Source organism: Coregonus lavaretus (genome assembly GCF_964263955.1).
Source record: "Coregonus lavaretus genome assembly, chromosome: 19".
Taxonomy (NCBI): domain Eukaryota; kingdom Metazoa; phylum Chordata; class Actinopteri; order Salmoniformes; family Salmonidae; genus Coregonus; species Coregonus lavaretus.
The window spans coordinates 11,096,503-11,108,940 of NC_140006.1; the positions used below are offsets into that span (position 1 = coordinate 11,096,503).

Sequence of the window (12,438 nt, forward strand, 5' to 3'; positions counted from 1 at the left end):
TATGGCTATTTGCCCCATAACTCAACCCTTGAACGGTGCCCGATAAACACAAACTAGCACATATATTATTAATCTGTTTAGCTCTGCCTGAAACAAAACCAATCTTCAGAGTGCTTTTTAACATCCCTCCAGTAAAGGCAGTGTAATATATTATAAAACCTTTTCCTTCTCATTCGTCTTAAAGGGATAGTTCAGGATGTTGGCAATGAACTAGTGGATACCATTTTTATGTCTCTGTGTCCAGTATGAAGGAAGTTAGAGGTAGTTCCGCGAGCCAATGCTAACTAGCGTTAGCTAATGCTAGTTAGCAAATGTGCTAACGCAGAGACTCTGAGGAAGATATTAATTGCCAAAATCCCTAACTACCCCTTTAAGATCCCAACTTTCAATGCAGCTCAGACTTAGTTTAATGTCTGCTTCTTTCATGGTGTTTCACCTCTAATAACAGCTAAGTGAAGACAATAATTTGCATCATCAATCCTTTTATCATGGCCTTTTTAAAATAGCAGCCTTTAGATTTGAGAGAGAATAAACAATCTTCAGTGTTTCCTTATAATAAGATACTTGTGTGGCTCTTTAATTCCTGTTAAACAGGCTGTACTGTACCTGTTTCATCTTTGATCCATGACAGGGTGTTCCACATGTGTCAGTGTCGATCCCGCTCCCATATATCTCTGATGTGCTAATTGTGTTGAGCTGATCTCAGCTCTCTTTTAGTGTTTAACTGGAGACGTGGAGGGAATGAGATACAGGACTAATGAGATGGAGCTCTAGGTTTGTAAGCCAGGGGCCTGGTGAAGTCTGGGACCTGGTCCCAATATAAAAACACTAACTTGTCATCACTCCCTGTCCACTTGAAGGGGCATCACATCCTCTTTATGATGAAGGGGCATCACATCCTCTTCAACCAAGGTCACTGACTGACTTTCTGACTGTTCATAAAAGGTCACATGGCACTTGTCACAAAAGTAAGGCTGTTAACCCTGGGGCCTCTCTCTCTACTTTGGCAACCTAATCATCCCTATAGCTCCCTCCACTGCAACTCTTCTGTAGGTTGTTGATGTAAATGAGAATCGGTGCAGTCAATGCTGAACATTTGTGTGTTTGTGTGTGTATTTGTGTGTCTGTGTGTCTGTGTGTCTGTGTGTCTGTGTGTCTGTGTGTCTGTGTGTCTGTCTGTCTGTCTGTCTGTCTGTCTGTCTGTCTGTCTGTCTGTCTGTCTGTCTGTCTGTCTGTCTGTCTGTCTGTCTGTCTGTCTGTCTGTCTGTCTGTCTGTCTGTCTGTCTGTCTGTGTGTCTGTGTGTGTGTGTGTGTGTGTGTGTGTGTGTGTGTGTGTGTGTGTGTGTGTGTGTGTGTGTGTGTGTGTGTGTGTGTGTGTGTGTGTGTGTGTGTATTAGGGGCGGTACTGAACGTTTTGAACCTTTTGGCTGGTGTCCTCTGGCAAATCACTCAATGGCAACATTGCGTGGGTGACTTGACAGGTTGCTTGAAGGAACGTTTAAGCATTAGCTTCTTCTTTTTTTGTGGATAGAAGAACAAAATACAATTTTAATTTATTCAAATTGAAATGACACATTCAAAGACACACTCACAGTCACTTGCACACACATTCCCACAAAATGACTCAGTGCCAATGAGGCAACAGGGTTTGCCTGAAAACATTATCTGAAATGTCTGTAAGGTGTGTGTATGTGTGTATTTGTATGAAGAAAATGATGTGTTCATGTCACTGTGATACACATATACACACAGAATATACAGGCATTTCAGGGGATGTTTCCACGCTAACCCTGTTGTCTCTTTGCATCGAGTCATATGTTGTGTCTGATGAATTCAGTGTGTGTCGAGGTGTGAAGATAGCACATGGCGAGGAGGAGAGAAGAGGAGGAAACATGCATGAATTCACAGGCTGCTTCTCACTCACGTGACTCACAATGCCCTTGTTCTACTGCTACACTAATAGATAAATGAACAAGTATCTTCACTACAGACATAGGATCTTAATTTGAGCCAGTTTGCTACAGCAGGAAAATAATCCTGCAGCAACAGGAAATGTGAATTATTATGTGGATTATAATTAATGGACATTCAAGTCTGAATGTCTGGAAATTTCAAACTTCATAAGTCTTTTTAAACCTCAAATACACTACAAGTTAAAAATTTCCTGCATTGAACGGTGATCAAATTAAGATCCTACATCTGTATCTTAAATATCACAAACAAAACAATGTACTATAAAGTGATGGTGTCAGTGGTGGTTTAATGCTTTGCAAAGTAGCTGTGATGTCTAAGCTTTCTGGTTATCAGGGGCATAATGGCAGTGGTATGGTAGGGAGCATGGATTATCCAGGACACTGAATGTCATTTTTATGAACATGCATGTGTGGATAGGTGTTTTAAAAGACTTCTCCATCTGTCTTCCTGTCCTCCCTTCACCCACACTCTTTTCTGTCTGAACTTTCCATTATCCCTTCCCCCCTCTCTCCCTATATCTTCAATTTCTTACCTCAATTCTCCCTTCTATTTTTCTCCATCTTTCCCTCTCTTTCTTCAACCTCCCTCTCTCTGTCTTTATCTACCTTCTCCCCCTTTTCTCCTCCCTACTCCTCTACTCCTCTCAATTCCCACACTTTCTCAATAACCTCTCCTCCCTCTGTCTCCCTTTCTCTATAGGTGTGTAGTACACTGACCCGGCCTGTGATAGGCTAGGAGTCAGACCATGACCACCAGGGCCATGATTGGCTCCCCGGGCCCCGGTGTGTGGTCCCTGTCGCTGTGGCGGTGGGTGAGTCTCTGGGGGCCGGCCCTGCTGCTGGTTGCCATGATAACCCTGCTGCCAGGCGGTTGCCAGGCGTGCCCACCACGGTGCGAGTGCTCGGCCCAGATCCGGTCGGTCTCGTGCCAGCGGCGGCGACTCACCGGAATTCCAGAGGGCATCCCTACGGAAACACGCATCCTGGACCTCAGCCGGAACCGGCTCCGCTTGGTCGAGACGGGCGACCTGGCGCCGTACCCGCACCTTGAAGAAGTGGACCTGAGTGAGAACCTCATTGCCACACTGGAGCCCAACGCGTTCGCCAATCTGCAGAGCCTCCGGGTGTTACAGCTGAGGGGGAACCAGCTTAAGCTGGTACCCATGGGGGCCTTCGCCAAGCTGGGCAACCTAACAACGCTGGACCTGAGTGAGAACAAGATGGTGATTCTGTTGGACTACACCTTCCAGGACCTGAGGAGTCTGAGACACCTGGAGGTAGGAGACAACGACCTGGTCTACATCTCTCATAAGGTAAGCTGTTACCCCATCTGTTTACCAAGCACTTTATTGTTCCTGATCTGTCTATAACCTTTTATTGATTATATTATGTTTCCACGATTGGCACTCACATCTAATCAAGTTCGATCTGATTGTATTTGAAGGCCTTTTCTGGTCTACTGGGGCTGGAGGACCTGACCATCGAGCACTGCAACCTGACGTCCATCTCTGGCCAGACACTGTCCTACCTACGCAGCCTGGTCACTCTGCGATTACGGCACCTCAGCATCGCCGTCCTAGAAGACCAGAACTTCCGCAAGCTTATCAACCTGCGGGGGCTGGAGATCGACAACTGGCCCTATCTGGAGTACATCTCCCCGCTCAGCTTCCAGGGCCTGGACCTGTCCTGGTTGTCCATCACTAACAGCAACATCACCTCCGTCCCCTCGTCCTCCTTCAAGAACCTAATCCACCTCACCCATCTCAACCTGTCCTACAACCCCATCACCACCCTGGAGCCCTGGGCCTTCAGGGACCTGCTGAGGCTCAAGGAGCTGATCATGGTAAACACGGGCCTGGCTATGGTGGAGCCTCACTCCCTGGGAGGCCTCAGACAGATCCGGGTCCTCAACTTCTCCTCCAACGAACTCCAGACCCTGGAGGAGGGATCGTTCCACTCCGTCAACAGTCTGGAGACGCTGCGGGTGGACGGGAACCCGCTGCTGTGTGACTGCCGTCTGTTGTGGATCCTGCAGAGACGCAAGACCCTCAACTTTGACGGCAGGGTGCCTGTGTGCACTGGGCCGGAGGAGGTGCAGGGGTTTAGCCTCAGCACCTTCACCGACTCAGCGCTCTTCGATCACTTCACTTGCCAGAAGCCCAAGATACGTAACCGCAAGCTTCAACAGGTAAGAGTTATTATCCCACTTTGCTGTACACATAAGCATAATGTAACTACAGTGTAGGTACACATTGATATGCAGTACTTACAGCTTCGTTGCCTGTTTCCGTTTTTTGCCTAATACTTCATTCATTCTTTAATTCATTAATTTATCAATTCATTAATTCATTTATCCATTCATTCATTCCTCTAAGGTGACAGCTCGTGAGGGCCAGCCAGTGAGTTTCCTCTGCAGTGCCGTGGGAGAGCCCGCCCCCAACATCATGTGGATCTCCCCTCAGCGCCGAATAATCACAGCCAAGAGCAATGGCCGCATCACTGTCCTCCCAGGAGGGACGCTAGAGATCCGCTACGCCCAGGTCACCGACAGCGGCACCTACATGTGCATCGCCAGCAACGCCGGCGGCAACGATACCTACTTTGCCATGCTCACCGTCCGGGGCGCGCCGCTGGATGCCGCGTCAGCCTTCTTCGCAAACCGCTCGCTGTACGGCGGCGAGTTCTTCAACGACACAAATCTGAACAGCACGCGCGTCTTCCTCAAGTTCACCCTGGACCTGACCACCATCCTGGTCTCCACGGCGATGGGCTGCATCACCTTCCTGGGCGTGGTGCTCTTCTGTTTCCTGTTGTTGTTCGCATGGAGCCGGGGGCGGGGCCAGCGCAAGAACAACTTTACAGTGGAGACCCCTTTCCGGAAGGCAGAGGGGCCGGCGGCCACGGGTGGTGCCGGAGGGGCCCGGAAATTCAACATGAAGATGATATGAAACAATGCAGCCAGGGGCCACACGGGGAGGCATAAGCACGTCACGGAAACGTGTTTGACAAAACACACAGCACTGACTCGCAAAAAATAAAATAAAAAATGCATACGGTATTCACACATGGCATGTTATCATGACCAGATTCGGTTTGATGATGACCTTGATCTCACCTGCTCTTACTGGTTTTTTTCAGCTTGTGGTACAAATGTGTATTTAAGATAATATATCATTGTCATTGAGCTTGATAAGAATTATAGAAGTTAAGAATTTCGTGTGATCTCTTAGGTGATTACTGTGTTGTGAAATGCTTGTAGTTATGTCTCTCTCACAGGAAGCCACATCACAGGAAGTGAAAAGGACTTCCTGGAAGCTGTGTACTTGTAGTGGTCATTGCACAGAGGGCATGGAGAGACACGGCTATCAACTTATCACAGTAGTTGTAGTCTTGCTTTCTTAAATTCTGCCTTTTTGAGAAATATTGCAATAGCATGTAAATATTGCAATTTAAAGTAAGTTGTATAGTAATAAGATTATAGTATTGAATAAAAACAAGCCATTTTTATAGGATATTTGGGATATGATTTCCATTGTCAGATTTATAAGACACCATCAAGGCCACAGCTGAACTGAGGAAGGTTGTGCTGAAACCAGGACTCCAGATAGAGACTGAATCCAAGTTAAATGAATGCAGAAACCTACTTCAATCATTTGACCCTTTCAAATTCATGACAAAAAAGACCAGAAGAAAGAAAGCATATTCTGACTCCTAAATTGGGCCCACTTCACTTTCAGACGTGACCGTTTGCAACAAGGTTAGCTGTGTGAGTTGGAACAAAGCGCGCTGGCCGACGGTTACCATGATGGCCCGGCGCCCCAAGGGTTTGGTTGGGAAGCTTAGCCCATTGGGCATGGGCCGCACGGTAACCATGACAACCAACACACAGCCCAGCGCAGGAGGGAGTAGTGGGGTCAGTGGGATGAGGGGAGAGGGAGTATGTTCATGCATCCTCTTTCTAACCTTCCACTAATACTACTACCATACCACTGTGGGATGTGGGGAGAGGGCAGTGGAGAAGGGAGTGAATGTGCCCCCTATCACTAACCTCCCTCTAACCCTGCTCCCCTCCTACTGTGCTGGGAAAGAACTGACCTCCACAGAGCTGCCACGGGGAGAAGCATGGAAGTCACAACACACTCAGAGTCACATGCAGTACAGGACACATACTCACTTTCAGACATGCAAGCATGCACACAAACGTTCACACTCACATGTTCGCACTCATTCACAAGTGTACAGAACCTTTTCTCAGGACAAACACAAAGTCATATAAAGGGCAAACACACACACACACACACACACACAGTCTAATGCACACACACACACACACACACACATAGTCTAATGCACACACACGCACACACACAGTTTACATGATAACATTCTAGCAACACTGTATGTACAAACACAAATCCTTTATGAAGCAACTAATGTACAGTTTTCATTATAAAGCAATAGCATTAGATTCGATTAGTGATGGTAGTTTTCCTATCCTACAACAGATAGCAGTAGCTGCATGATACACCCGCTAGTATAATGATCATTGCTATAACCATTACCATTTTGTGAGCTATCATAATGATCATAAGACCATCTTCTGTAGTTTGGCCAGCAGAGTGGCATAGACAGTCAGATAGATAGTGAGACAGCACCCTATTATCACTCACAACGCTACAGAGCTATAGTATCCAGAACGGCACAGCGCCCTATAATCACTCACAACAGAACTGTGTTGACAACTAAACTCTCTCGCTCTCTTTCTCTGAGACGGCCAGTGCACAAATGTCTGTGCCCCCTTAGCCCAGTGTGTCCCCCGCTCTATCTCGCATCCTGCGCCCCCCACTTGGTCCTTCTACGGGAGGGGTCCCTGGCTGGAGACCGATAATGAAAAATGTAAATGAAGTCGTGTGAACCCTGTCCACGCCATGTACATCACGTAGTGGAGAGTACTGTGGGATTTATTATGACGTGTTTTGCTTTCATTCCTTTAATTCCCTCCCTTTTGCTTTACCTCAGTTGATGTTCTCCGCAAACCGTTTACGTCAACTGTGTACCGTTAACCGCTTAAACTCCGGCATCCGTCAGAGAGATTACTCCTGTTCTCAACATGAGCTTCCATCACTGAAGGTTTGTGTCGTGTGTGTGTCGTGTGTGTGTGTGTGTGTGTGTGTGTGCATGCATGCGTGTGTGTGGAGAATTAACCATTTGCCATGATGCGGATAAAAGTTTAGGAAATTAGAAGGAGCTTAGTGTAGGATGCAAGGTCACAATGCTTTCAAATTAGATTAATTCTGAAGGCTCTAAAATTATCCTCAAGTACATCTGTAGAACAAATCGACCAAATGGCCTGTGTGATGATGAATAGTTCTGTATTTATTAAAGTTTAATGAGGCTGAATAGAAATAGATTAGGACATTAGTCGGGTTTTCTCTCTACCAGAAGAGACGTGTGAGAATCCATCTTGGCTCCGGTCTTGAGAATAGAGATAATACCTCACCTGATGTTTCTCATTCCAATCCTGTGGTTTTCCATATTCCTGTTTTTGTGAATGTCTGTTGTGGTTGTTGATGGTGTGATGGTGTAAACGTCAATCACAGATGTAGGGATTAGATGAAGGTATTTAGTTTTGTTATCTTTCCCTCCTTCTCTTCTTCTTCATCAGTTTATGCCCAGACCTCGTTATCCCCATTCACAGTAACTAGGCTTGAGTATGGTCATGTGGTACACTCTTGGAAAAAAGGGTTCCAAAAGGGTTCTTCGGCTGTCCCCATAGGAGAACCCTTTTTGGCTCCAGGTAGAACTATTTTTGGTTCAAGGTAGAACCCTTTTGGGTTCCATATTGAACCCTCTGTGGAAGGGGTTTTACATGGAACCAAAAATTGTTTTTCAAAGGGTTCTTCTGTAGGGACAGCCGAAGAACCCTTTTAGGTTGTAGATAGCAAATTGTTTTCTAAGAGAGTAGTAGACACATATTCTATTTGGCCGGTGATTCAATGTTGTCGTGTTTTGAGTCATTGCTCTGAGTAATGTTATCAAGCATGGAGCAGGGACTTGTGCAACTGAAATAATGATAAGGGGTGACCCAGGTTCCTTGAAACTTTGGTTCCCCTCTTGGAACCAACCTACCCAAACTCCTGCTTCTATAACCTTCCATTCCATCTACACACTGCATTCTGGGATATTTCTCTGGGTACAGAAACCTCTAGACTATATGTATGTAACATCTCTGCAAATATTCTGTCTAAGCCACTAACCCACAACTGTAAAGAAAGGGGGGAAATACTGTTAAAACGCTCAAAGAATCTGGTCTAAACCGAAAATATTCTGTACTGATCTGAGACGAGCACATCTCTTGCCTCCATTTTTTTAAATTGTCAAGAGGAGAAAAGTTTGTTATTTTTCTCTCCCTGGAAGGTATTGCTGTTCAGGTTTGAAGATAAGCATTTGCATACATATAAAATCCAATTCGACCTTCAGGGGTCCTTGACTATAAGAGGAAGTAGGGTGGTAGTGTACTTCATTCGGTGCACTTCAAATTGAGAGCCTTTTGAACTTCACTCAACCTGCTCTATATCTCCATCCCTCTACCTCTCTACCTGAAAGAGAGTACTCGTTTCCTAGGTTACCTATTCATTTAACCCTTTGCGGAGCGTGCTGCACATTCTAATTGATTCTAATGGATGACATTTAAAGGGTGGACTGCCAAATAGTTTCCCTATTCAACTGTAACATTCCTGAATAGAACACTGAGAACATTATAGTGTTCTAGACGGAATGTCCTTGTAGCCTTTCATGTTTCTACGGGAGAACGGGAGACATCAGAGTGACTGAGTGAGTGTCTCGTCTCGTCTTGAGAAAGTCTTGAGAATCTAGGCTGAGCTCTCCCCTGCCTCCCCCAGTTTGTCCTTGCCTGCGGAGTGTGTTGTGTGTGTGTGTGTGTGTGTGTGTGTGTGTGTGTGTGTGTGTGTGCGCGTGTGCCCGTGTTTGTGGGTGGGGGTAGACGTGTGTGTGCGTGCATATGTGGCGCGCGTGCTTGTGTGTTCGTGTGTGTGGCGAGACGTCCCATTTTCAGCAGCCCCTGTAATAGGGTATACCCTTAATGGGAAACCCCTTTAAGCTTGGCCCAGAGAATGCACTGATAAAAATAAGACAAGAAAATAGTCTCAGATAAAAGGGGGATAATTAGCAGCTACAGTACAAAGTTTGAAATTTATTCTTTTTGATTTCTCTATTTTACGCCAAGGTTAGGGAAAGCAGTGGGGTTCTGCTCTTGATTGCAGTGGCATTAATTCCCTCCCCCCCCCCCCCCCCCCCCCCCCCACAGCCCATTATTAAAACCCCCAAAATAATTGTTTTTTAGCACCTTTATTTGGGCCACAGAAAAGTAGGATAGGAGAGTATTTTAACCACTCACCTCACACAATTTTTATATTACAATTGCCCTTAGGTTCAATCATCCTCTCAACAACATGTTTCAAAGGAAATTAGGTCTGATGTTAGACTTGTCATTCCAGATATCATTGAACTAATTGGGCTGAGATAATAACAAATATGATACCAAGGAAGAGGTTAAAGGTGTGGTTTAGAGTTGGTTTTGTGAACGTTTGGATCCTCTTACTGTTGTCTTTGTAGCAGAGAACCATGTACTCCAGAAACTGAAATATTTGTCAAGGTCGCTATTTCCTTGGGTCGATCCTTTTTTTTTTTTTTTTTTTTTTTTTTCACCTTTATTTAACCAGGTAAACCAGTTGAGAACAAGTTCTCATTTACAACTGCGACCTGGCCAAGATAAAGCAAAGCAGTGCGATAAAAACAACAACACAGAGTTACATATGGGGTAAAACAAAACAAAGTCAAATATACAACAGAAATACATATATATACAGTGTGTGCAAATGTAGCAAGTTATGGAGGTAAGGCAATAAATAGGCTATAGTGCAAAAATTACAATTAGTATTAACACTGGAATGATAGATGTGCAAGAGATGATGTGCAAATAGAGATACTGGGGTACAAATTAGCAAAATAAATAACAATATAGGGATGAGGTAGTTGGGCGGGCTAATTTCAGATGGGCTGTGTACAGGTGCAGTGATCGGTAAGGTGCTCTGACTTACCATGACACAGGGTTCAAACTATCTATTCCCATAACAAATAAGGACCCACTATTTTTAAGGAACCCACAAGGGGCAATATGTAAATTGACCATGATATTTACATTAAATATAGGCTTGGAACACTGCTGTGGACAGTCACCCCCCTTTCAGTATGGTCACACTGGCCCCTAGTGGTGAGAGTGGGACATAGCAGATAACATGCATTGAGTTTTAGTTTATTTTTAAAGGGACAGTACACATTAATCAACGTTTCAGTAAAATTTCCACACCTCACAAGCTACAGACAACATGGAGAGCTGCATGGCAGCTTTGTCACCTGGACCATTACAGTAGTGACTTCTTGTGCAGCTTGTTGTTTGCTCTTTGCATGCACATATATCACTGTATCATCTGCATACATTTGAACTTCAGACCCAGTACAGACAGAAGGCAGATCATTCATGTACAGGCTGAACAGGAGGGGCCCTTGGGGCACGCCCACATCATAGCTGAGAGTGGGCGACAGCTCATTGCTCACTCTGACACACTGGGTTCTGCCTTCAAGGTATGATTTCATCCATCTCAAGGCATCGGGGGAAAAGTTGAACTTGGACAGTTTTGTGATGAGAACCTTATGGTTAACCGTATCAAAAGCTTTCCTTAGGTCTAGAAATGCAGCCCCAACAACGCCCCCTTTGTCCATTGACCATGTTCACAAACGAGTGTTATTGATGGGAGCATTTTATGCCTGTACTGGATCTCAGATGACATTGTAACAACTTTTGTCATTATCCATGACAAAACACTATCATAGAAAACAAATTGACTGTTAGCTTCGCAAGTCAGTATTTTACTGATTTGATATCCTACTGATAGCCACAAAACATGAATTCAATGTAGTGTTGGGTATTTGACATCATAGCTGTGCTATGTCTGTAGACATGAGAGAGTTGTATAGATTAAAGAACATTTATTTCTCTGAAATTTGCTCCATTGACTGTGGCTCAGATTGTCTGTTAATTAATGAGCAACTGAAGGCAATAAACAAATCCTCTGGTAGAAACGGACTATGTGGCATCGATATTAGTCAGAAACATTTATTCTAATGTCAAAATTGACCACAAAGTGTAAATAGGATAACTTTGGTTATAAAGTCAGTAATTAGGAAACAATTGTATGTTACAGAATGAAGGGTACTGTAACAGTCTTCCTTGGGTTGGGTTTACTTCAACCCTGCCCACACCTATCAGCACCCAAGAAATCATCAATTCGGAGCGCAGCTGCACTCAACCCCATGATAATGCCCATGGTCAATTTGGTTTGACATTCGATATCCCTATGAGACCAACGGGACAATATTTTTAAACGTCAATAGCTCCAAATTGCAATGACTTAAAGACCTCAAACTAACTATTAACTGTAGAAATGTATATACAAATATTGAAAGCATTTAATGAGACTAATAGATAGAAAATATTGACCCATTTACGTTGTGTAATTTATTGACGGTCCCTAACTAGCCCCACAGATAGGTTATGCAAAGCAAATCCATGCCATTCTGCTGCCCTAGGCAAGACCCAAAACCAGAACAGTTCCATTAAGCAAAATGACGTTGACAAGACGTCTAAAATACGGAATTTCCAGACATTGAAGTTAGGTTCAATTTAGGTTCTGAATGAAAGGTAAAAATATGTATTTTCCGGAAGTTGAAAATACATATTTTCCAGACATTGAAAATACTTTTTTTCTGGATGTTGAAATCAGGCTAATTTTGGTTATGATTGAAAGTTGAAAATAAGTAATTTATAGACATCTATGTTTGGGCCAAATCAAGACTGGTCCAGACCGCACAAAATCTGAACCAATCATAGACATCTGTGATTGGTTCAGATTAAGTCCAGTCCGAACCAAAAATCTATGTCCATGGACGTTGAAATCAAGGCCGGCATGAACCGCACCAAATCTGACCCAAACATAGACGTCTATGATTGGTTCAGATTTGGTCCGGACTGGACCAAAAACCAATGTTTGTGGATGTGGTAATCAAGGCCGGTTCTGAACTGCACCAAAAAAAGACGTCCAAAAGGCCCACAATGGAATTTTATGAATACCCATCCATGTTGAAGGCCCACCATTTGTAAAACAGGCCATTGCATTGGCTTTATTAGTCCTGATTCCTGTGACTAATCAATTTGACTATTTCAACTCTGAATATCAGCTACCCAACGTTATCAGGAGTTATCGTAAGACTATTTGCAATGTGTTTACACAGCGGGAAATGCAGAAGTATTTTATTTTTTCGCTATGATCAACTTGTCAAAAGGTCGCACACCGGCCGGCTGAAGCTAATTGTTGAAAGAAGTTGG

The 12,438-nt window shown here is 44.3% G+C and overlaps 1 protein-coding gene across 1 annotated transcript in view; it reads left to right on the forward strand.

Annotated features, from left to right (window-relative positions):
* The window catches only part of LOC311146807 (leucine-rich repeat and immunoglobulin-like domain-containing nogo receptor-interacting protein 3), a 94,113-nt gene extending 88,629 nt beyond the window's left edge, over window positions 1–5,484 (forward strand). The window contains exons 2-4 of the mRNA XM_084183406.1: window positions 2,674–3,286; window positions 3,418–4,161; window positions 4,349–5,484. Of these exons, the coding sequence (XP_084039532.1) occupies window positions 2,720–3,286; window positions 3,418–4,161; window positions 4,349–4,921 (1,884 nt within the window). The 5' untranslated portion in view covers window positions 2,674–2,719 and the 3' untranslated portion in view covers window positions 4,922–5,484. The remainder of the gene's footprint in view (window positions 1–2,673; window positions 3,287–3,417; window positions 4,162–4,348) is intronic.
* The last annotated feature ends 6,954 nt before the right edge of the window (window positions 5,485–12,438 follow it).